This window comes from Typopeltis vanoorti, chromosome 15 (genome assembly GCF_054136105.1).
Source record: "Typopeltis vanoorti isolate ZY-2024b chromosome 15, IOZ_Tvanoo_1.0, whole genome shotgun sequence".
In the NCBI taxonomy this organism is placed as follows: domain Eukaryota; kingdom Metazoa; phylum Arthropoda; class Arachnida; order Uropygi; family Thelyphonidae; genus Typopeltis; species Typopeltis vanoorti.
Genome location: NC_143563.1, coordinates 55,830,940 through 55,857,092, shown reverse-complemented (window position 1 = coordinate 55,857,092; position 26,153 = coordinate 55,830,940). Strand labels below are relative to the sequence as shown.

At 36.7% G+C, this 26,153-nt stretch overlaps 1 protein-coding gene across 4 annotated transcripts in view; it reads left to right on the top strand.

The window, feature by feature from the left end:
* The window catches only part of Cul1 (cullin 1), a 371,162-nt gene that overhangs the window by 106,995 nt on the left and 238,014 nt on the right, over window positions 1-26,153 (top strand). For all 4 annotated transcript variants that reach the window (XM_090405682.1, XM_090405683.1, XM_090405681.1 and 1 more), the window contains 2 exons: window positions 1,116-1,283; window positions 23,615-23,665. In XM_090405682.1, coding sequence (XP_090261808.1) covers window positions 1,116-1,283; window positions 23,615-23,665 — 219 coding nt within the window. The remainder of the gene's footprint in view (window positions 1-1,115; window positions 1,284-23,614; window positions 23,666-26,153) is intronic.

Sequence of the window (26,153 nt, the reverse complement as noted above, 5' to 3'; positions counted from 1 at the left end):
ATTCAGGACATTTTGTGCTAATTGCATGGGCCAGTCACGTTAACTGTGAGCAATAGACAGTTGAATCAATCGTTCTGCCTGATGGTAACACCTCGTAGTGGGCAACACCTTTATAATCCCACCACACAGAGAGCATGATCTTCTTTGGGTGCAATCCCGTTTCGAGGTTGTTTGCTCTTGTGACCCCATGATCTTTTACGTACCATATTATTGTACACGGCCCATTTTTCTTCTCCCATAATCATCCGCTTCAAAAATGGGTCGTTTTCTTGGCGATGTCACAGTGAATCACAGATGGATGTGCAAGCAGTCATTTGGCCTCGATCAATTCATGCGGAACCAAAACATTGAGTTTTGAAACATATCCCAGCTTGTGCAAATAGTTTTCAATGCTTGTTTGGGATATGTTCAGTACTGCAGCAATCTCCCACACTGTTTGTGATGGATTTTTGTTGACGATACCCTTCACAACACGAATCAACGTCGGTTGGGCGACTGGCACGAGGTGCTTCACGGCCGTTGAAATCTCCAGAAAACGGAATTTGGCAGACGACTTTTGCCATACGCGTTCTGTTAAGGCACCATCCCCATATACATTGCATATTTTTTTGTGGGCCTCTGCAGCTCGTTTGCCTTTTTTGAAATAAAAAAGCAAATTATGCTGATAATGTATGTTATTTCCTTCCATTTCTAAAAATATGTTACATGCAACTGAAGTAGGCCGAGTGAAAATTCACTGAAAGGTTATGTGAAATGTTGCCTTTCAACTGCGCAGTAGCGCAACAATAGGGACAGGCGAAGCGGCGTAAACTTGTACCGCATATAAACCGAACGAACTTATTTGCCAACCCAATAGAAATGTTCTTCCATTGTTTTAAAATGTTGCCAATAGTTTAGTTTCTTACATTGCAGTGTATTCAATTTTTTTTTGAATCATTGTGCATCTCTAAAAGTTTTTCATGATATTCATTATCCATGCTGTTGGTTATTTTAGATTGATTTCAACATATGCGAAAATTTGGATAATTGATAATAAGCATGCCAACCAATACTTTTATGGAACATTAAAAAATGTTATGCTAATTCAAATAACAATCCTGTTTTCTTTATTTCAGGATGGAGTAGACTTAATGGATGAAGATGTGCTTAGGTTTTATACTAAACAGTGGGAAGAATATCAATTTTCTAGTAAAGTTTTAAATGGGATTTGTTCTTATTTAAATCGACACTGGGTGAAAAGAGAATGCGATGAAGGTCGCAAGGGTATTTATGAAATATATCAGGTAATACACATTTCTTGCTTATATATAATTTTTTTTTTTTTTTCCATATATGTCTAATGGAAAAAAATTTACATTTGAATCCTAGTATGGAGACAAGAAAACAGAAATTGCTGTGGAAATTTGAGATCACAACACCATGACATTTATGTTGTAGGTCTTGAGACCACTTGTAGGGAGGGATGCTGGTGAGGGCTTTGATATTTAAAAAAAGAATTTAGTGTAACTGACATTTCAAGTTAGTATGCACCATGCATGAATACAGATCAGTATGTTATTACAGTAAATGTATACAATAGCAATTACCATTACAATAAAATACTGCAATGAACTTACTTAAATATTATATTTAATATCCCCTTCATTTAAATAACTGCAATTAACTTGCTTACAAGTTCTGTGTATGCCCAGTGTATGTTACTCATGTACTAAATGATTGAAAAATTCACTGTAGCAGCCATTAGTAGATTCATCACTGAAATTCTTCATTTGGTGAATGCAAAATTTTTAACTTAATGTGGGCAATATTCAATTTTTACCTTATACTGGAAATATGCATGCTAGTTCTTATCATTTAGGTCAGATTCAAGAGTTTGGTTGCAGTGAACTTTACTATCCTGTTATAAGAGAAAGCCACATGCAATCTTGGTTGTCTTACCATTTCAGTAGTCTGCAAGATCTAGGATTTAGCCTTTGGATATGTCTCATGTTGCTTTAGCAGTAAACACCTTTACTACACAGAAATAATTGTATCAAAAATGGCATGAGAATGAATAAAAGTAGACAAATTATAATGCAGAACATTAATATGTCCGTGCGGTTAGCCTAGTGGCTATGCACTTCGCAACCATATGCCTGAGGAAGGAGTGTCCTAGGTTCGATTCCCGTCGGTGATGTGAGGAGCTGAAGGATCTTCCTCAGCCATAGCCAAGTTAGCCAGTCTTGGGCGTGGACAGCAGGGTTTCCCCCAGTTTATTCTGGGGTTTTTCATCCCGCAAAGCAGGCAAACTGGCCTTGAGAACTCGACACTACAGGCCATAGGATACACCGGGGCATAAGGCTGACCACCTTATCCTGTAAATGGAGTGAGGTCCGATGATCAATGGACCCTCGACACCGCAAGGTAAAAGAGGGTATAAGGAAGATGACATGACAACATTAATATAAACTAACTTGCTAAAATGTCTTAATGAGAAACATAACATAGATTAATAGAGCATCACTTAACATGCCAAAGGTACTGGGATTAATACTCAATGCTTCTGTTTTTCTCTCTGCAGTGCTGTTAAAGAATCGCAGAATAGGTGAACTTTATTTGGAAAAGTGTTCCTTGTAGGTTCAGTTCTTTTCATGATGAAAGGAATCTATGAGCTTTTTTTCTATTAAGTGTTAGCCAGTCTTATGTAGGCATTAATTTACAACATCTTCATTATCGTGATTTGCATATCACCATTAGAAGGCAGTATAAACTGCATTAACCTGTGTAAATCTTGGTTTCCATCAGGGTCTTTTATATCTGTCATTTCAACTTGTTTTGCTAAACTTTCTATCCACTTCTGCTAAATGACATACTAGTTCAGCTCTTCTCACACATATTCTTGAATGCTATTGATGCCAAGTTTTCTAATATCTTCATTTTTTTGTTGATTCTGTTAGTTACCATTTTTATTTCTCTAATTTTTCTTCTCATATTGGTGGCATCTTGTATTTGGTCAATTGTTTCACTTCTGATCAAGCTTTCAAAAATATAAGTTAAAATTAGTAAACTAAGTACTTAAATCACATGGTTAATTCATTCTGAGGGTTTCCAAGCAACTTGATAGTCCATATAAGTTGAATGGTGCTTAAATGAGATGCATTTTTGACAAGTTAGTTTCAAAGAGTAATTATATCTAAACAGGTCCAGCTTATGAAAAGAAAACGTGGTGAAAATAAAAGTTTATTCGGTATTGTCAATTAACAGGGTGGTCTGAAAAGTTCTTGCCCTTGTCTATAGATGGCAACACTATCGGCAAATTTTTTTTTTTTCTAAGTTGGTACATCTGTCATATGCATCCATGTGAAATTGTAAGTCATTCTATCAAGTAGTTTGTTTTATACAGCTGTCTGTATCCCTTGAAATGACTAAAATTGAGTATCATGCAGTTATAAAATTTTTATAAAAGAAGGTTTAACATCAAAAGAAATTCATTCTAAAGTTCATAAACGTTTATGGGAAATTTTTTTTTTTTTAAGTTGGTACATCTGTCATATGCATCCATGTGAAATTGCAAGTCATTCTATCAAGTAGTTTGTTTTATACAGCTGTCTGTATCCCTTGAAATGACTAAAATTGAGTATCATGCAGTTATAAAATTTTTATAAAAGAAGGTTTAACATCAAAAGAAATTCATTCTAAAGTTCATAAACGTTTATGGGAAATCTTCTCCTTCGTTTTCGACAATTAAGAAATGGGCTGCGGAGTTTAAATGTGGCCGTACCAGCCTTGTAGATGATCTACGTCAAGTACATCCAAATAGTGTAACACCAGTTATCATTGATCAAGTTCACGGTATGGTATTGGATGACCGGCAAGTCAAAGTGCGTGAAATTGTTGAGACTATAGTCATTTCAAAAGAACTTGTAGGATATTTACATGGAGAATTGCAAATGAAAAAGCTTTGTGCAAGATGGGTGCTGTGCTTGTTCACAGTAGATCAAAAATGCACTGTCATGAAAATCTCTGTACATTGCTTGGAGCTTTTTAACAAGAATAAAACTGATTTTGTGCATCAATTTATTACTATGGATGAGACCATGAATGGGAAAATTAAGGGAACTGCACTATGAATTGTTGGAACATCCACCATATTCCCCAGATTTGGCTCCCTCTGACTTCTATCTCTTTCCAAAACTAAAACTTTCCCTTGTTGGTCAGTGTTTTTCTTCGAATCAAGAGGTGATTGCAGCTGTAGAGGGGTATTTTGCAGATCTTGCTGAGAACCACTACAGGGACGGGATAATGGTGCTGGAGCATCGCTGGAATAAGTGTATTAGTCTTAAGGGAGATTATGTTAAAAAATAAAACAAATTTTGAAATTATCAATTCGTTTTTCATTCGAAATCAATAACAAAGCATTCACAACTGACTCAATGAATTCCATTCATTCATCACTCTCTGAGCAAAAAATATAGTCCTCTCACTCTTGCTTACAACACTCTTACCCACCTTCCAAGGATCACTTCTTGTTCTGCCCCACCCCCTAGTCAAGTGCTGAAACATTTCTCTTGCATCAATCTTAGAAACATTTTTACTTAAAGGTTGTTATATCTTACCTTCCCCCCCCCCTCTTTCTCCTAGCAACCCACTTTTGCAATCTTTAATTAATATCCTCGGAGCATTCCACAGACACTCGCTGTCTTAGTCACTTGCTTCTGAATCTTCTCCACCATTTCCTCATCCCCCAAGAAACTCGGGTGACCAGACCTGAGCATAGTAATTCAGGTGTGATTGTGTTAAGACTTCATAAAGAGAAACAATAACTCCCATATTTCTGATTGTTCTTCAATAACCAAGTAATCCTGTGAGCTACCCTGACTATTTTAGCAATATGCCCTCTAAACTTCAGCTCTGTCTATTGCTACTCCCAAATCTCTGGCTTTATCAATTTCCTGGAGTAAGTTCCCTGAATGTGTTCCCTCAATGAATACACAGCTTGTAATCTTTGTATCCAAAAATGGCATAACTTTACACTTTTCTACATTAAATTGACATCCATTATGTTTTTCCCTTGCTGCCAGCCTATTTAAATCATCCTGCAAGCTCCCTACCTCACCTTGATTAACTATCACAGTAATCAACTTTGCATCATCAGCGAACAGCTGAATATCTCACTTCAAATTATTTTCCTGTATTGTTTGTGTACAAATTCAACAAAAGTGGTCTAAGCACAGAGCCTTGCAGTTGACTTCTAGTCACCTGCCTTCTGGATTCTGCTCCTCCATATACTACTTTTTGGTATCTGTTCATCAGCCACCCTTTTATCCATATCACTAGTTTCATATTCATCCCAGTTTGTTGCAATTTGTGTAACAGAGTTCTGTGTGGTATCCTTTTAGATGTCTTTGCGAAATCATCATATAGCCATTCCCTTTATCCAGCTCATCTGTCAACTTTTTTTAATGAAAAGTTAGATTACTAAGGCATGACTTGCCCTTCACAAAGCCATGCTGCTCCTCATAGAGTATCAAAATGTTATCCACCCATTCCTGAACTCCCTTTTCGACTAACTTTTCCAGTACTTTTACCACTCCTGAAATGCTAATTCCATAATTTGCTACTACAGACTCAGATCCTCCTTTATGCAAGGGAATTATTTTGCTCTCCTTCCACCCTCTATGGACTTTGCCAGAACTGAGACATAAACAGCATACTGAAAGGCATCACTACTTCTCTTGCACATTGTTGTGAAATGCATGTCTATCACATCTAATCTCACAGCTGCATTTGCATTCAGATTCTGCAATATACTAAGTATCCCCAATTCTTCAATCTCTGTTATCTATCAGTCCCTGTCACCTCTGTCATAACAATATCTTCACTTCCCTTGCAAAATGATCACCCATTCGCTCATCTGCACTCTTATTATCCTTCCATACTCATTTTTCATCTTACTTGCCACATTAAAAAAAAAAGTTTGGAATTTCTTTTGCCTGTTCAGCTGATTTCTAATCTGATTTTGCTTTCCTTACCATGCTATACCTTTCTTGCCTGATCTTTGTACTGTTCATGACTTGGGTGGTTGCCTTTCCCTTTATATACCCTCCACAACATTTTCTTTTGAGTCCATCTAACTTCTTCCTGATCTACCCTCTTGACCTTGAGCATACAGTGTGATATTGCTTACTCTAGATACCTCTTGACTATTCCCATACACTGTGAACATCCTTCTCTTTCAGATCTTTATGCCATGGTATTTGAAGCTGCTTCTGAAGTGTATAATCACGTTCCTTTGTTCATGTATACCCCTTAACTGGGATTTCCATGTTTTGCTACCTCTCAAGTCAAGGCCACATAATCACTCCCCAGTTAGAGGCTACATTGTCTCCAATTGGGGAAAGCCACCTTAGCTATGGATAGGTCTTCTGATCTTATAACCAGTTCCAAAACTCTTGTACTCCAAGTTTCCTCTGTCACATTCTGCTTTAAGTATCTCTCAGTAAGTGTATAAATTTTATTTTCTTTCTGCCATACGATCTTTCTTCCTAAACTTCTCCAAAGTTGAAGTCCCACCCCTCCCCCATAATATTATTTGACTTTTTTTTTTTTATGTTGGGTCCATATATGAGAGGTTGGCTGGTCAACCTATAGTACATTAGTGCCATATGTGGGTAGGGAAAGGAGAAACTTGTTTACATTTGATTTAAATGCCTGTATGTTGTATTCCTTGGGAAATACGTCAGGGGGAAGACTATTCCACAGTACCACAGTAGCAGGGATGAAGGAGGAGGAAAAGAAACTTGTTCTGTGGGTTTCAAGGTGTATTGTGAAAAAATGTTGGGCGGCAGCTGTATGTGTTCCAATGGGCTTAGTACAGTGGGAGAATTATTGATGCTGTTTCTGATGAACATTTCCCATGGAAATATTTATAGAATATACAAATTGCAGAGACCAAGCGTCTGTGTGAAAGTGAGGGGAGCGAGTTGGTGAGAGATGGGTCATTTATCAGTCTAATTGCTCTCCTCTAAGGCAAGCATTTTGAGGGAGCTTTAAGGAGCCCCACTCCAAATGTGAGAGCAGTATTCGATAGCTGGGCAGATTTGTGATTTGTATAATATTAACAATGTTTAGAGGTGAAGTAGCGTCTTGAGCAAAAGAGAAAACCTATTTTTTTGGAAACTGAGGATGCAATGGTTGTGATGTGTTTATGCCACGAGAGGCTTGATATCAGGGTAATTCCGAGAAGAGAAATCTAATCTTGTCTGGGAGTTTGAGTGTTATCAAAAACGATGCTGGGGGAAAATGGTTCTTTTTTGGGAGAAATAAGACAACTGGGTTTTACTAGCGTTGAAGTTGATGAGGTTATCTGAGCCCCATTGGAGGATGGCTTGGAGGTCAGAATTAAGGGCAGTGGCAGTTGATGTTTTGTGGGTCGAAATGAGTTGTGTAGAGTAGGGTTTGTCAAATGAGAGGGAGGAGTGTAATATGTTGTCATCTGCAAAACTGTGTATTGGTTAGAGGTCAACTGAAGTAGGTCATTGATATATAGAAGGAAGAGGGTCGGCAAGAGAACTGAATCTTGTGGGACCCCAGCATTAGTTGGATGGCGAGAGGATAGGGAGCTGTCTACCATCACACATAGTGTTCGTCCAGATAGCAAGCTGGCAGTCCATCTGCAGAAGTCTTGAGAAGTCCAAATGATGGGAGTTTGCTTAGTAAGCCTTTGTGCCAGACCTGGTCAAAGGCTTTAGAGATATCAAGTGCAGCTGCTTGGGATTTGCCGAATTTCTTCATGGCATTTGTCCAGTGATGGGTGATGTATGAGAGTACATCTCCTGTTGATCGGTTTCGACGAAATCCGTACTGGTGGTCACTTAATTGCTGGGTACCTTCAAGGTAGAGTAGAAGTTGAGAGTTGATGGTTATCTCTATCACTTTAGATAGGACTGAGGTGAGTGAGATAGAGCAATAGTTAGATGGGTGATTTGTCACCCTTTTTAGGTGTGGTTGAATATAGGTCAGTTTCCAGGCTTCGGGACATATACCGGTGGAGTAAGAGAGTGTGTACAGACGGCATAGGATAGGAATCAGTTCTGGTGCACAGACCTTCAGGACAATTGGAGGAATGCTATCAGGGCCAGGAGACTTTTGTGTCTAATTTTGACGACAGGTTTATGATATCTTTTTGGCAAAAGGATACAGGGGCATTGTATGTCGGGCACTTGGAATGACTGGAGGGCATTCGACTTGAACCTGTCCTAATCTGCTGATTAGTATGAGTGCAAGTCGAGTAATTATGTGGGACTTGCACTCATTATCCTAATCTGCTGATGCATGTCTTCCACATTGTCCTTGGCACCCGTCTGCTCCCTGACCTATAGCATCAACCAATCTTATATTTTGTCCTACTGGCTTGAATCTCATACCAGATTGACTCAAAAGAACTGGCATCTGCTTGACTTACTCCTACTCTTGTTGGCTGCAATTCATCTGCTATCATCAACAGTACCTCACCCCTTGTCCAGTCTACTCTATCCTGCATGAACATACTAAATCCATTGCATGTTATCTCTGACTACATTTGCTGTTAGCCAAGTCTCAGTAATGCCTATAATGTTTGGCAAGGTCATTCTACCCAATGTCAAAACATCTAATTTCCATTAGTATATAGAAACTGTAGCATTTCCTTAAGCCCCCAACAACCTCTAACTTCTGAATTGACTACCCCATTTAATATTGTTGCCTGAGAGACTAGATTCCTCAATGTCAGGCAAACTAAAGAAAATATATGGCATCCGCCCTAATTCCTTTTAGTTTTCCTGACTTTGTACTCCCACACTCTCAGTGAACAAAGCTCGCTAGACATCTAACTCTAAAGTCGAGGCTAGCTGGTGAACGGACGTGCTATCGGAGAGCTCCTGAGAGATTTGTGTTTTTTGTTGATTTATTGGTGTTTTGGATTCAATTTAATGGACTTAAGTGTTTAATTTTGGTATATTATTAGAGCTTTATTAACGTGGTTAGTGTACTAAAGTGTTTTATAACATAATCTAGTCGGGAAGTCGCCGCTAGATGAATTCGTAATGAGTAGTGTTCGTGCAAGCTCCAGATAAGTATCATTTTCAGTTATCGATACAAATTACTTAATATTGTGTAGTTTTGTTTTGTTTGCCTTGCGTATTTTAGTGCGTCTAATTTTGGTGTGTTATAACGTTTAATTTGACAAAACACGTTACAGATAAATATGGCACCTGTGCGTAGGAAAATGGCGGCCAGTAATGAAGGTTCGCCATCGTTATCAAAGAACTGTAGCATAAAAGAAATGAGTCAGTGTACTAGCTGTGAAATGTACGCTTTGCGGAGTGCGGTCGGAGTGTGGTTAGATGATGATAAAGGATTGAATGTGTGTATAAAATGTAGGGAGAATGTGGAATTGAAGTGTATTTCGGATCGTGAGTGTGATATTTTTGTCAACCTTCGGAATGAAGGAAATAGGGATATGACAAGAAACGGCAAGGTTGTACATGAAAATTGTGAGAGTGTGAATGTAGAAAGTGTGAATGATAGTATCAATGGTTTCTCAGAGAACAAAAAAGATGAGATAGATGCATTGAGTGAGATCACGTTGTTGAATAGTGCGATAGAAAGAGCAAAACAGCAGCTAGAGTGCATGAACAAAAGTAGACTGAATGAACCAACCAATAATAAAAGGTATGACAGGAAAAATAGACGTATGAATGTGAACATGAACAAAATGAAGGATAGAGTGCTGTATGGAGACTCGTTAGTACGAGGTGTGTTAGTAGAGGATTTGACAAAATCGTACCAACCTGGTGCTACCATAAAGGACGTAACTGCGTCTATTAGAGAGCAAAAGGAAAGGGTGAAAGAAATGATTGTTGTGGCAGGTACGAATGATTTGAAAGGAGATAAAATGGAAATGATAGAAGACCTGAATGAATTGTTTGAGGTAGCAAAAGAAAAGAGTGAGAGAGTTAGAATGATTAGTCTTTTGCCACGGTATGACAGTGAAATGTTTAAAAGGAGGGCTATAATTGCAAATGACTTTATGCGTGGGTTATGTATGACGAGTGGTGTGGAATTTGTGGATGTGTGGAGTGAGTGTTTGATGGGCGAAAGGATCTATATAAGATGGATGGCTTGCATTTGAATGGATACGGTGTAAGAAGACTTGAGAAAGTGTTGCTGAATGTAGTGGATGTGCAAATTCAGGGAAACTAGATTTGTTAGGGGGGGGGTAGAGATACAGTCCTTATGGAGGCAGTTGAATGTAAGAATGAATATTCTTACATTCAACTGCCTCCATAAGGACTGTATCCTTATATGCCAGAGCAAATAAGGACAACAAATCAGAGTGGGATAGTTAATATAAGGCATCAAGGTAGGGTTGGGGCTAATGGGGGTCTTAAATTCATGTACACTAATACTAGGAGTATTAGGAACAAGAAGGAAGAGTTTTTGGCCATGGTTGGCACTTCCAGACCACAGGTTATAGGTATTAGTGAAACATGGCTGACTGTAGATGATATAACTAGTGGGATTGAATGTGATGGGTATAGTGTGTTCAGGAATGACAGAGAGAATAAAATGGGGGGAGGAGTATTGTTGATGATAGCTGATGAGCTCCAGCCAAGGAGAATAGAAGTTGAATTGCAGGATAGAGAAAAGAGCACATTTGAAGCCATTTGGTATGAGATTGTGGCTAGCAGAACTAAATATACAATTGGGTGCTGCTATAGACCAGGTGATGGAAAAGATGGTGGTGACAGTATTCACAAGCAAATAGAAGAAATGGGTGGAAGGAGAGTGATTATTATGGGAGATTTCAACTATGGTCGCATTGATTGGAGTGAGGAGAGGACACACGGGAGGAAGGAACTGGATTTTATGTGGTTATTAAGGGATAACTATCTGCGACAGCATGTAATGGAAAATACTAGGGGTCAGAGAGTGCTTGACCTAGTAATTACATCTGAGGATTTGGCTGTAACAAATATGACCACATTGCCACCAATCGGTGAGAGTGATCATAGGGTCTTAACTTGGGAGGTGGCTAAAGGTGTAGAATTTTCAATTAAGACGGTACATGTGGAATTATCAGGCGGGAAAGTATGACAAGCTTAGGAGTTTGATTGGTTCAGTGCCATGGCATGTACAACTGCAAGGACTAGAAGTTGATAGTGCATGGGAGGTAGTTAAGAAGTGCTTGCATGAAGCAATGGCTGACTGTATACCTAGAGTCCGAATAATAAATCAAGTAGGGGTTAAATGGATGAATAACACCATTAAGCTTGAGTTGCAAAAAAAGAAACAACTATGGAGGGAATTTAAGGAGAAGGGTGACCGGCAGGCACATGAACGGTATAAAGCGCAGGCCAGAAGGGTGACAAGTGTGGTAAGAAAAGCAAAAAAGGATTACGAAAGAACATTGGCCATGCAGGCTAAAGAGAATCCTAAACAGTTTTTTAGATATGTAGCAAGTAAAAGGAAAAATGTACATGGCAGATTGATTTTAAAGAATGCCGATGGTAGGGAGGTAACTGAATCAGTTGAGATAGTTGAGTTACTGAGTGAGCACTTTGCAAAAGTATATCATCCAGGTGATGACATTGCAGAAACGAATAAACCAGTAGATTATACGGGAATTGTGGTTAATGAAGTGGAGGTGAGTAGTCTATTGCATAACCTCAATGTCAATACATCTGTGGGATTGGATGGTATACCAGCTCGTGTTGTACGAGAAGCAGCTAAAGAATTTTCAGTACCCTTGACCATTTTGTTTAATTTGAGTCTCGGGTCTGGGTTAGTCCCGAGCGGGTGGAAAGAGGGGAAAATAGTTCCACTGCATAAAGGTGGTTCCAAGACTGCTGTTGTAAATTACCGACCGATTAGCATATCAGGAATCATTGTCAAGGTCTTAGAGAAAATAGTCAAGAGGAAAATACAAGATTGGATAGAAGAAAATGGGATACTGTATCGGGGACAGCATGGTTTTGTGAAGGGTAGGTCATGCCTCAGTAACTTGCTCACGTATTATAACACAGTGACGGCTGAACTGGGTAAGGGTAATGGGTTTACAGTGATTCTACTGGACCTTGCCAAGGCCTTTGACAGGATTCCACATGGAATTCTAATCAGTAAATTGCAGCATATGGGAATGGACATAGGGTTGGTGAGATGGATAGGAGGGTGGTTGACGGAGAGATATCAGAGAGTGGTTTACTCGGGAGTAGAGTCCACAAGACGGCCTGTGACTAGTGGTGTGCCACAAGGATCTGTTCTTGGACCACTGCTGTTTAATTTGTTCATAAATGATATAGGAAATGATCTGAGAGGAACAGTTCATTTGTTTGCGGATGATGCGAAGTTGGGTAGGGCAATAGTGAATGCAGATGACGTCAAAATTTTGCAGGATGATTTGGATAGATTGGTGGTCTGGGCTAAGGAGAATGGATGTCAGTTTAATGTGGCAAAATGTGGGGTTATGCATTTTGGGGTGAAAAGATTGGCGGCAGTTTACTGCATTGGTGGAACCCTGCTCCAGGAAATTGATGAGGCACGAGATTTAGGAGTGTTGGTGGATAAGGAATTGAAATTTAGTGGACACATTGCAAAAGTGACCAAAACAGCTCATCAAATCACTTGGTTGCTGAAGAATACGTTGACAAGCAGAGACAAGCAGGTTATTGTTCCTCTCTATCGAGCCTTGATAAGACCCCATCTAGACTACTGTGCTCAGATTTGGTCACCTAGGTTTCTTCTTGATGGGGAGGAGGTGGAGAGGATCCAGAGGCGAGTGACCAAGATGATAGCAGGTCTGTGGAATGAACCGTATGAGAACAGGTTGAGGATTTGTGGGTTGCAAAAATTGGTTGATAGGCGGAGGAGGGGAGATATGATTGAGACATTCAAATTACTGAAGGGTTTCTATAAAATTAATTCAGAAGATATTTTTGAGAACAGGGCTGGTTGTGGGAGGACTAGGGGACATCCATGGAAACTGGGCAAAAGTGTGGTTAGTAAAGGTGTTAGAGCTGGGTTCTTTACTTTTAGAGTAGTGAATGTGTGGAATGCGCTCCCTGAGTCTGTAGTGGATGCTGTGACAGTGAATGAGTTTAAGGCGAGGTATGATAGATACTGTATGAATGTCAAATAGTTGTGATGAATATGATTTGGGGCCTCCCTCGATGAGTCTAATGACTCCCTGGAGTTGCTCGTAATAATAGTAATAAATCCATTTAAGTGCATTCCATCAGCATTGTACAAATCTTTCACATTCTCCTTAACTCAGTCCACACTCTACATCATTCATTTTGCACAACATCTATATTAATTCAATTGCTATCATCACCCTCCTTCTCAGTTCACCCTCTATCATAACATGGCAGCAGACTCACAAATTTCACCTTCTTGCTCTTTTTTGCCTCTTCCAATAACTTTTCACATCCTCCTTATACAATACTTCTCACTTGTCAGGTCATTGGATCAATTTTTTTCACCCTCCCTTGTTGTATTCTAACAGCATTACTAATATTATTCATTTTCTCACCAAGGAAACAAGATATTATAGCATTTTCATGGAGTACTCCTTATCATAGAATTGGCATAAAAAAGTATATGCTTACACTCTTTCTCTTGTTTTGTTCTTGCATTTTTTTCCTTCTTCAGACCGTTTGCATTTTTCTGTTCTCAGTTTGACTGATCTGTTGCTGTTTCTGCAGCTGCCTTTCGATCTTGTGCTTTGTCCTGTGGACTATGTGCAAGCGAATTATTTCTTTATTTAGGTCTTCTACATGCTCCTGAACTTCCTCCCTCACAAATTTTGCAGATGCTGTCTTTCTGCTACTTTCACTAACCTCATTTATACTCTTTCACATTTTTTTCACTAATTTAAACCCAGAATGTCATTCACTCTAATACTTTGAATTTCATGGCTTTCAGTACTAACTTCTGCTACTTCATTCTCTCACTTTCAACAAGTCTTGCATTTTTAAGCTCATAAAACATTTATGACTTTCTCCATTGCCGCTCTCATACCACAATCCATTTTCTCTTGGCAACGAATACTTAGCACACACATTTCGCAAAATTCCCCCCATATCAAACCTGCACGTCTTATGTCAAAAATCAGTATTTGAAACTTATGATGAAAGATCATCATCATCAAATTCCTGACATGTACTCTCAAGGGGTGTACAGGATATGATAGTACTACATGAAAAAATTACATCATTACTAACTTCCTATCTACAATTTTCCTCAAATAAGTCTATTACTTGTCAAGACTTCACCATTATCACATCTTATATTTCTATCATCTAAGGAACTTTGTACAGTATCAATCCACCTATATCTTGGTCTTCCTCTGAGTCGTTTTCCTGCCAACCTGGCAGAGAACATTTGTTTTGCTAATCTTTCCTCTTCCATTCAGTTTAAGTGACCATACCACCTGAGATTAGCTCTGCTAATGCATTTCTGGGTGCTGACAATGCCAAGTTCTTTCCTAATATCCTCGTTTTTAATATGATATTGCCATTGATGCTATCTGTTCACACCTGCTATTTCTCAGGACTCTCATATCTCCGGTCTCTAGTCTTTGGTCAAGCGTTTTACTTCTGACCCAGCTCTCAGATCCATAAGTTAAAATAAGTTTGAACACTGTCTTGTATAAGCTAATTCAGTGTTCCGACTAATTTCTCTCTTATTCCATATGAATTTATTCAACTACCAGCTTTGTTGATTCTGTTGTCTATTTCCATATTTAATTTACCATCTTTACTAAAAATTGTGCCTTAGTAGCTGAAAAGTTTTACTTGTTCTATAGCTTCTTCATTTGCAACACAGTTGACATTTTCAACATTTCTACCTATTTTCTTTGTCCTTTTAATGCTGACCTCAATGCGATATCTATTACAACCGTTATTCAATTTAGTCAGGGAATCTTGCAAACTTGTAGCAGATTTATTTAGAACTATAACATCATCCACATAAAGCAAAGAGCTGACATTAACATCTCCAATTCTGATATGATGTTTAATACCACTTTCCTTCATAATGTGATCCATATAGATAATGAATAACAGAGGGGATAATGTACATCCTTGTCTCACACCAGATTTAACATTAAACCATCTTCCTGTACTTCCTTCAATTCTAACTGCCAACTCAAATAAAGACTACGTATTGCTTGATATAATGCCCAATTGACACCATATAACTAGTGTATTGAATAGCTTCTCTCTTGGCACCTTGTCGTATGCCTTTTTCAGATCGACAAAACTTTAATACAGATCTTTGTTACATTTCCATGCTTTCTCAACTAATTGTTGTAAAGCGATGATCTGATCCTGACAGCCTCTGTTTGGCCTGAATCCAGCTTTTCTTCCACAATTCTTCTCAACCGTTTCTCAAGTATACTGGCATAAATCTTGCCTGGAACACTCAGTAGGGAAATACCTATGTAATTCTCACATTCAGTTTTATCTCCCTTTTTATATATGGGTACTATTTATGCTCTACTCCAATCATCAGGAATTCATCCCTCTGTCCAGGCCTTCTGAACTATGCAGTGCAGCCACTGTAAGAATTTTATACCATACTTCAGCATTTCTGGTCGAATATCATCTACTCCTGCTGCCTTTCCATATTTCAAGGCTTTGATGTATTTTCCTACTTCAAGTATGGATATGTATTCCTGATTGTATGCCTGTTGAGTGTTTTTTACTACTGTGCTATCACTGCTTGTTTCATTTAGCAATTTTTCGAAGTAATTAATTACCCCATACTTCATGGATATCTTTTTTCTCCCATTTTTCATGTCACCTTTATCATCTCTAACTCCTTTTATAGTACTCTTTCCTCCATTTCTTTAGCTTCAACAACCTCCAGAATATCTTACCACCTTCTTGATATTTATTTTCTATGTTCTTGCCAAAGTCCTCCCATGACTTTTATTTAACTAGTTTTACATAGTGTTTAGCTTTCTTACATTTGTCTCTGTATTGTCTAAGAGCACAAGCTGACTTATTTGCCAGGAACTTTTGATATGCTTTCTTTTCCTTCACTGCCTCTTTAACTTCCTATGTCCACCATGGAGTTCTGATTTTCTATCCTTGCAGACAACCTCGCCACATTCCTCTCTGGCTGAATCAATCAAGGTTTTCTTCACGGCTTGCCACTGAATCTCTGAGGTTTTGTTCCTGTTCTCAAACTCTTTCATTTTTTCTTCAATAATCTTTGTGTATTTTAGTCTACAGTTCACATCTGAGAGCTGCTCAACTTTTATTTGCTTTAAAACTTTCTTACATGTTATTCTTTTCAATATGAAATTCAATTTTATCCTGCTCAAGACTAAATAGTGATCACTTCCAATTTCAAATCCTCTGTACACTCTGGTGTCCTGCACCAGGGAGAAAACATCACTATCAACAATAATATAGTCAGACTTATTCCTTGTTTCTTCTCTCCATGTGAATTTGTGTAAATTTTTATGTTGGAACATGGTGTTAGTAATAACCAGTCTGTCCTGAGCAGAAATCCAACAGGTATTTGCCATTATTATTAGCTTTGCTCTTTTCTCAAAATTTTCCCAAAGCATTTTTGTATGTCTGACAATCACTTTCTACTCTGCTATTTAGATCCCCCAACGAGGACCAACTTTTCCTTTTCCATTGTGTCAGTAGCTTTCTCTAGAGCCTCAAAAAATTCCTCCACTTCTACCTTAGTAGAGCCTTCTGTGATACCATCGGCACAAATAAGTCTCATTGTTCAGTTCCCCATTCTTATATTTTCCCACATCACTTTACTTGAGACTGCCTGCGATTCAAAAAGATTAGTCTCGTATTTAGTGTTGAATACTATGGCTACCCCTTCTTTTCCTTGATTGTGATTGCCTGAATATAACATTTGGTATTTATTGCTCAGAAAGATCTCACCAGTTTTTGTCTTTTTTGTTTCAGTCACTCCTATTATGTCGATCTGATACTTATTTAATTCCTCAGCTAGCTCCATTTCTTTGCCATTCAGCCTTATGTTGATAGTACCGATCTTTAATTCTAGTGATGTTGAGTTGGGTTTTGCTTTCAGATTTGTTCCAGTAGCTGACTTTTTGCTGTTTGCCCTGGTTCCCTGATGAAAACAATTGGGTCTTGTTTATCCCGGCAATGCTTCAGCCAGCATGAAATTTTGTCATGGCCCATCATTTTGTATATTGGTTTAAGCCAATAAGAATACAGTTTGGTCGGCTAAATCCCAAATTGCCAGCCCATCCTCGTTCGTTCAGTATCCTGGTAGATACCCAACAGTGTCCAATCCACACCACAAGAAGGTGTGGATTGGACATTATGTCAGAAGCCTTGGTCGGTTTTCCGCATTCCTTTAAAAGCTACGTGGAGGTCCCCTCTCAGTTATACAGCTTTGACCCTTAAGCATGATGAAAGATAGCTTTGCTAATTTATTTGTTTTGAGTTAACTTGTTTTGAGAGGAGCAATATGAACTATTAACCAGTCGAAACAGATTTTGTGATTTAAATAGTACTCCAATCTCTAGATAAATGATTAGTACATTGACACATGGTTGTAATTCCATCTCCACATTTATACTTGGTTTGAATTATTACTTTGGAGTAAAGTATTATAGTTTTAATAAACTTTTTAAATTAATATTTAATTTATTCTTTATTGTGAGATGGTGATTACCATTCAATTTAGCAAAAGACTACCATATTGAAGTCGACTTCAGATTCACAAACTAATTACTCCATGTTTCAACCTTCATATTAAGGTCACTAATTATACACACAGCTACTGTCAAAAGCCAGTCCTGTTCTTTATAGGTGGCTATAGAACATGAGTTATCCACTATTTCTGGTTTAAATACTTTGAAATGCTGACAGCATTCTGCAGTAGTGGAACTAAGGCAAGATATTTGTATCCAAAATAAGGGATGAAGTCATTACTGTTTATTGCTTAATCATGGAGTGGAATTGCTGGAAATCTGCGGATTAATTTTGTGACTCAGTTGACCTAGTCCTATTAATTAAATTACAAAATATTATTAGCCTAAGAATTACAAAAGGTTTGATTTAAAAGCTGTAAATAATACAGCCAATAACTAACAATCCCACAAAAGCAGAAATAGCAGCAGCTAATCACTAAAAGTAGGCAAGAATGTTCTAATTACTAATGCAGGAGTAAGGCTACTGTTCTAAACTATGCAACTTGCCTAAAAAAAAAAAAAAGTGACGATACCTGTCAACTTCTCATAACTTCAGTGAATTAAAAAGAAAACTGCCAAATAACATTAAAATGTTACCACACTATGCTGACACTCCATGACACTTCCAAAAATGTCCATTATTCTTTAGTCAGAGGAACTGACAGTAATTTTCACCTTGCCAAGAAACTAACAGCAACACTCAAGGAGTTAGTAGGTCATGTCTTGCCTTATATGTATAAAAAAAAGAAACTTGTAAAACAAAAACTAAGGACATTTTGTTTATCCAAGATCATTTATTCATCAGTTTTGTAGTCTTTGCCCATTTTACAAATGTTGCGATCAGTAGCACTATTTTATGAAACATTTTTGGCAGAGTATTACAGCTCTTTGCTCACTTGCTATGATTTGTTTTCATTATTTCACCTCACAGCTGGCAAATTTTTACTCTTTTCTCACCCTGATGATAAAGAACAATGGAAATGCATACAATTTACTATTGAAATTAAAAACCAGGAAACATCTCACATTTGTTCCCTCAAGCTCATCTATCCACTATCATAAGAGTGCACATACCATTCATTGTGCATACACAATCCTAACATGAAAATTGTGTCATTAACATGTTCAGAAATAGAGCAGTAATAATGCTTAGATCAAACACTTAAAAAATTACCCATCAGCTAAACATGAGCAATGAGTACAACAAACAGTTTTTCAAGATTATCTAAAAATGAACATTTCGATAAAACTATAGCCTTTTTTTTTATGTCATAGGAATACGTATTAAAATGGAATGCTGCACATATACAACTTTAATATATCCTTTAAATCATTTCTCACAAAATTAAAGATGTTATTCACCTCTTTCAAGAATTCTTCCCATTATGTTGAGGTATATTAAATCAGATGCTTCTGTTCTAAACTATTTAGATATCTGTATATATAGGTAAAATAGGATGCATGATTCCATTACAAAAAAAGAGCAAAAACATATTCAGTTTAATAATTAAGGGAAATCGGGCTGTTCTGATTATGTTCTGGCTATATTCCACTGAACTGATTAGAAATGCACCGTCCTTATACCAAAATTTGGTACAAACACTAATTTGAATAGGTCTCATGATTCTAATGAACTACAGTAATCTCAGCAGCGATGATAGCCTAAAAATCTGAAGAATATGGATGACTCATATTCAACCCATGTAAATTCTTTCGATTCCTGATGATGTACCCTGGAGTATCCACAGGGAGCATACTGGCTAACAGATAAGGATAACAATATTTTTTAATTTAAGTAATGGAACTCTAGCTCTCACATAAAATGAATTAGGACTTCAGCAATCCCTGACTCTAAGTATTAGATATTGCTTCAGCTCTTATTTTGGATACAAATGCCTTGCAGTTATAGGTCTCAGTTCATTATTAACATAGAATGCTATTAATCCAGTGTCTTTAAACCAGCACTAAGGGATAATGTCAAATGTGTTTCAGCTGCCTATAAAGAAGAGACTCTAGGCTTTGATGTATTGGTGTGCATGTGTATATGCACATTCCTGTTTTCCAGCTTATCATTCACTGCCTTTGTTTTGACCCCCCCCCCCCCCCCAAAGCAGTGAGTTATGTTATCATCTACTTTGTCTTTAGCAACTTTCTGGAATTGACTGGATGTTAAAATGACACTTGTTATTGTGCATTCTATTATATGCACTGATATAGCAATGAGATTTCTTGGTTTTTCAAAATGACTGGATCTTCATTCTTTCATTTTTTATTTAGCACAAAATGTTCAGTTTATCTAGGTGATATTTATAGAAATGGTTTCTTTATTAATGATTATTGAATATTTTTTTTCCACTCATGAATATTCTTGTTATTAAGAGTCCTCCAGGGATTCATTGAGAGGGCCACATACTACACTCACCAGCTATCATACTTGTTCTTGAATTCATTCACACTACTTGCACACACAGCATCTAATTGCACTTCTAATCATACACCACTCTATGAGAGAAATCTAGATCTTCACGCATTTTTTTGACTGCATTCATTCTCAGCTTCCAAGGATGCCCTCTTGTCCTTTCCCTACCTTCCATCAACTGAAATCCTGTATGACCCTTTCAGAAGTTTAAGTCTCAATCATATCACCCCTCTTTGTCCTGTTTGCTAGTGTCTGCAGTCTACAAATACTCAATTTGTCTTCAAAAAAAAATTATAAATAAATAATATATTATTATTATTACACACCTAGGGAGGGCACCTACTCTATAGCTCTGTCTCCACCACTCAATCCATCAACTACAATGAACCACTAACTACATTCATCTACCACTGACCATCACTACTAGTATTTTCAATTACAAACATCAATGCCCATGGCAGGATTCGAACCTGCAGCCTCTTGGCTGGAAAGTGAATACGCCAACCACTTGGCCAAGCCAGCTATATATATATATATATATATATATATATATATATATCCATATCCCAATTTTACTTGAATGGCACATTAAACTTTAGTATGAAGACTGGAATATCCTATTGATTATACAGATATCTAAATTATCTCATATTTTTTGAAATTTAATTTATTAAATGAAATGTGTTTTTATTTTTTCAGGAAAAAGGAGTATACCTTATTATATAAAAAAGAGCTAACCATTTTAATTACATTTGCTTATAAATTACTTTACTTTTAATCAAAAAATAAAATTAAAAAAGAACAATGCATTCGAATAGTCTGACAATTTGCACAAATTTTGTTGCAAATTAATGTTTTTTTTTTTTTCAGAATTTGTTGATGTTAGCTGAAAGCCTGATAATTTTCCACATTTTCTGCTCTTTCTATTTTTGAATAAGGTATTCTTGATTCAACTTTAGAGAATCAAGAATATCTTATTCTTGATTCTCAAGAATAAGGTATCAAGAAGAGAATCAAATTTTTTGCACTTTTTAAAATTCACTTCAATTCTTCTATCATTAATATTTTTCTTCATTAGCCTGAATAATTGTTGGAAGTTTTTCCACTTGGTTATACTATAAATTAAAGATACCAAGAAATTATATACTTAATTTAATCCTTTATCCTACTGTAAGCAAACAAATTTGCTCCTGAGCTATTTTCAGGACTGGGACAACATGTATATAGAAGCTTATGACTTCACATCACTTGCCTTAGTATCCCATAATGTGAAGCACATATCCTTACGGAAAAATTTTCAATAAAATTTTCCTGGATTTTATTATGTTTACTACTTTTAGTGGAAAAAGGTTGCAAAATGCTATACATTATGGGAAGGATCACTACCCAGACTGGTTTCAACCTTTATTAAGGTCTCTTCAGTGGGAGCCAGATCCAGAGGGTGAAACCAAGGTTGAAGTAATGGAGAACTCATATTTTCATATATGAGTTACCAAAATGTGTTGCACCTTATTATTAAATTACTCTGGGTTAGAGATAGTTGCAAGTTTTTCCACTTGGTTATACTATTAATTAACCTTTTGGCTATTCGTATAAGGTAAGATGACTTCTGCATTACTTCAATCTTGGTATCGACTCTGGCTCCCACTGAAGAGACCTCAGAGTTGCTCATGTTTTTAAGATCGAAACCGGTCAAGGTAGTGACCCTTCCCATAATGCATAGCATTATATATACCCATAAGGATATGTGCTTTGTATTATGGGATACTAAGACAAGTGATGTGAAGTCATGCTTCTATGTACAAGTTGCCCCAGTCCTGAAAATAGTTAAGGTGCAAACTTGTTTGCTTACACTTGGATAAAGGTTTAAACTAAGTATATAATTTCTTGGTATCTTTAATTTATGGTCTGAATGATATTTTCAATAAAAATTTTTTGGATTTTATTATGTTTACTACTTTCAGTGGAAAAAGGTTGCAAAATCTGATATCAGTTTTGTTGGTTCATCACCATTTGTAAGATATTTCAAAAGATCCAAGTATTTCTACACTCTAATGTGAGTTTTCATTTTAAGTATCAATTCTTGGTCAAAGTCTGAGTTTCTCTCAACTTTGTTAACATGGAGTTAACAAAATATGCCGAATATCTTATTTACTAAGTGCTTTGACAGTCAATTTAATTGACTTCAGTCAATATTTTTAAGAACCTCTTCAATAAACTGTCTTTAAAATGTTGAAACTGTATTTTGCAGAGTTTTAACATCCATAACTAATTCCACCTCATGTCCAGTGTGCTTCATTTTTTGTTGAAAGAGACTTGTGTACAGAAGTCTTAAAACAGTTAACTATATCACAGACTTGCTTAATATTTTCATTTAAATCACAAGACTGTGCCAAGTCAAATTTGTCAGTTTCAAATTCTTCCTTTTCAATGTTTGAAAAATCATCTTCTGAATCACCAAATCTATTCTCATGGGATCTTTTACTTTATACAAAAGTTGTCTTTTTTGATAGACAACATGACAAACAGGTAAATGTATTGTATGATTAAGGCATATAGGATACAAACCAATATAATTAATTGACCAAGATGTTAGTGCTTTAGCCAGTTACTATAACAGTATGCTTTCCAAATTGTTATTTGAAAGCCTTCATATAACTTCTGACTAGATGCTGAACGCAAATTATAAATGCAAACCAAATCATGATTATAAATTTCCTTATTTCAGTGCAGATTAATGTTGAAATGATGTCATCTTGCACTAGTCCATTCATCAAGGACAACATATCTGAGTTTTGCTTGAAATGCCATTTCTCTTTTCATAAAATCATGAATCAACCTCATCATGCCTTTTGCCAAGAAGCTTATGTATAATGCCCTTGTTTGCTCATGGGAAAGTTTAGATAAACTACAACATTCTTTAACATCTTCTGGATCTGAAAAGTAAAGCAGAAAAACATCAAATTTTGTTCATTTTGAACTGTTTCAAAGTATGTAATAGGCTTTTCAAGAAAGAAATGAAATCTACTTTGCTTAATGTCGACCAGCTGCTGTAGGACCAGTGATATCTGTCATTGAGATAGTTATCTCTCAAAATCCTAATCAACTGCTTATAGAACTTTTAGAATGCAGTTTCCTATATTCTGCCCCAAACTTAGGGAAATTGTTTATAATTTATGATTTACTTCTTTAATTATGTGATTTATAATGAACAATTTATTTTAAATTCTCAGCTTCTATACTTCAGGGCATCCCATGACTGATATTTCAACCCTGTTGAATAGATATTCAATAGGACTTGGATCAGAGTTTTGTGACATGACAGCAATCCTGAATTTTTGTTAATAAAAATCTGTCAGTGCCTATTAAAAGTTTCATTGGTAATAATAACTCAACTAAAATAGCTATAAGTAAATATTTCAGGCAGCATTTAATTTTTTAATTATGGAGTATTAAATCCATTTTTCCTCCCTTTTTAGCTAGCACTGGTATCATGGAGAGATAATCTTTTTAGGCCATTACACAAACAGGTAAATCCAAGTTTTACTCTCATTGTTAATAATTTATAATGTTTAGTTGTATCTTCTTTGGAAGATTGATATGAAAGTATATTTAAATTTCTTTTATGTGAGAAAGTAATTAGCAGTTGTAATTACATAGAGTAATGTATTTAAATTTTTGGTTTAAAACTTAGCTGAATTTTGAAAGCATTTTCGTTTTGTGATGAATTTTCTTAAATTTTGAAATCCATAAGTTCATCAAATTTCTGCCATCCCTCAAGGGGTGTACAGGATATGATAGTACTACATGAAAAAAATTACATCATTACTAACTTCCTATCTACAATTTTCCTCCAAATCTGTCTGTTACTTGTCAAGACTCCAATATTATCAGATCTTATATTTCTATCGTCTAAGGCACTTTGTACCGTATCAATCCACCTATATCTTGGTCTTCCTCTGGGTCGTTTTCCTGCCAACCTGGCAGAGAACACTTGTTTTGCTAATCTTTCCTCGCCCATTCTGTTTAAGTGACCATACCACCTGATATTAGCTCCGCTAACGCATTCCTGGATGCCGACAATGTCAAGTTCTTTCCTAATATCCTCGTTTTCAGAATGATATAGCCATTGATGCCATCTGTTCACACCTATAATCTTTCTCAGGACTCTCATATCTGCGGTCTCTAGTCTTTGGTCAATTGTTTTACTTCTGACCCAGCTCTCAGATCCATAAGTTAAAACTGATTTGAACATTGTCTTGTATACAGCTAATTTAGTGTTCCGACTAATTTCTCTCTTATTCCATATGAATTTATTCAATTGACTTCCTACCATACCAGCTTTGCTGATTCTGTTGTCTATTTCTATGTTTAATTTACCATCTTCAGTAAAAATTGTGCCTAAGTAGCTGAAATGTTTTACTTGTTCCACAGGTTCTTCATTCACAACACTGTTGACATTTTCAACAATTCTACCTATTTTCATTGTCTTTGTCTTTTTATTGCTGACCTTCATACCATATCTATTACAACAGCTATTCAATTTAGTCAGAGAATCTTGCAGACTTGTGGCGGATTTATTTAGAAGTGTAATATCATCCGCATAAAGCAAAGAGCTGACATTAACATCTCCAATTTTGATATCGGTTTTAATACCACTTTCCTTCATAATGTGATCCATATAGATAATGAATAACAGAGGGGATAATGTACATCCTTGTCTCACACCAGATTTAACATTAAACCATCTTCCTGTACTTCAATTCTAACCGCTGACTTACAACTCAAATAAAGACTAAGTATTGCTTGATATAATGCCTCATTGACACCATATAACTGTAGCGTATTGAATACCTTCTCTCTTGGCACCTTGTCATGTGCCTTTTCCAAATCGACAAAACTTAAATACAGATCTTTGTTATATTCCCATGCTTTCTCAACTATTTGTCGTAAAGTGAAGATCTGATCCTGACAGCCTCTATTTGGCCTGAATCTAGCTTGTTCTTCACCAATCTTTTCTTCCACAATTCTTCTCAACCGTTTCTCAAGTATACTTGCATAGATCTTGCCAGGAATGCTCAGTAGGGAAATACCTCTGTAATTCTCACATTCAGTTTCATTTCCCTTTTTATATATGGGTACTATGAGAGCTCTACTCCGATCATTGGGAATTCATCCCTCTGTCCAGGCTTTCTGAACTATGCAGTGCAGCCACTGCATAGTTGTGCTATCACTGCTTGTTTCATTTAGCAATTTTTCGAAGTAATTATTCCATACCTCAAGGATATCTTTTTCTCCTGTTTTCATGTAACCTTTATCATCTCTGATTCCTTTTACAGTACTCTTTCCTCCATTTCTAAGCTTCTTCAACAACCTCCAGAATATCTTACCACTTCTTCATATCTATTTTCTATGTTCTTGCCAAAGTCCTCCCATGACTTTTGTTTAGCTAGTTTTACTGAATACAGTGGGTGATCTGTTAATGAACAATTTGGACTGCGAACAAATTGGACGATGAACACTTTCGCGAAAGATTTTTATGTTCGGATAACGAACACCTCACAGAACAAACACAAGAAGAAGCGACGCTGTGTGTAAGATTTGTAGAACTGTATTTTACTGCCATCCTCTAACTCCTAGACTATATGGCGTTCCTAAAGTTCACAAAGATAGAGTTCCATTACACCCTATTGTGGACAGTAACAACTCTCCTACCTATCTGTTGTCTAAGCACCTTGCAAAACTCCTACAACAACATATCTATAATTCGGATACTTATATTAGAAACTCGCAACATTTTGTAGAGAAATTAGAAAACGATCTATTTGCCAGCTTAGATGTCTGATCTTTATTTACAAACATTCCTGTGGTAGAAGTCAACATTTTAGTTACTTTGTTTCCACAAGATATCGCTTCGCTGTTCAGTCATTGCCTAACATCAAACTATTTTTTATGGAAGAAAACCATTTACCAGCAATTGACTGGCTTGGCAATGGGTAGCCCCCTTTCACATCTTGT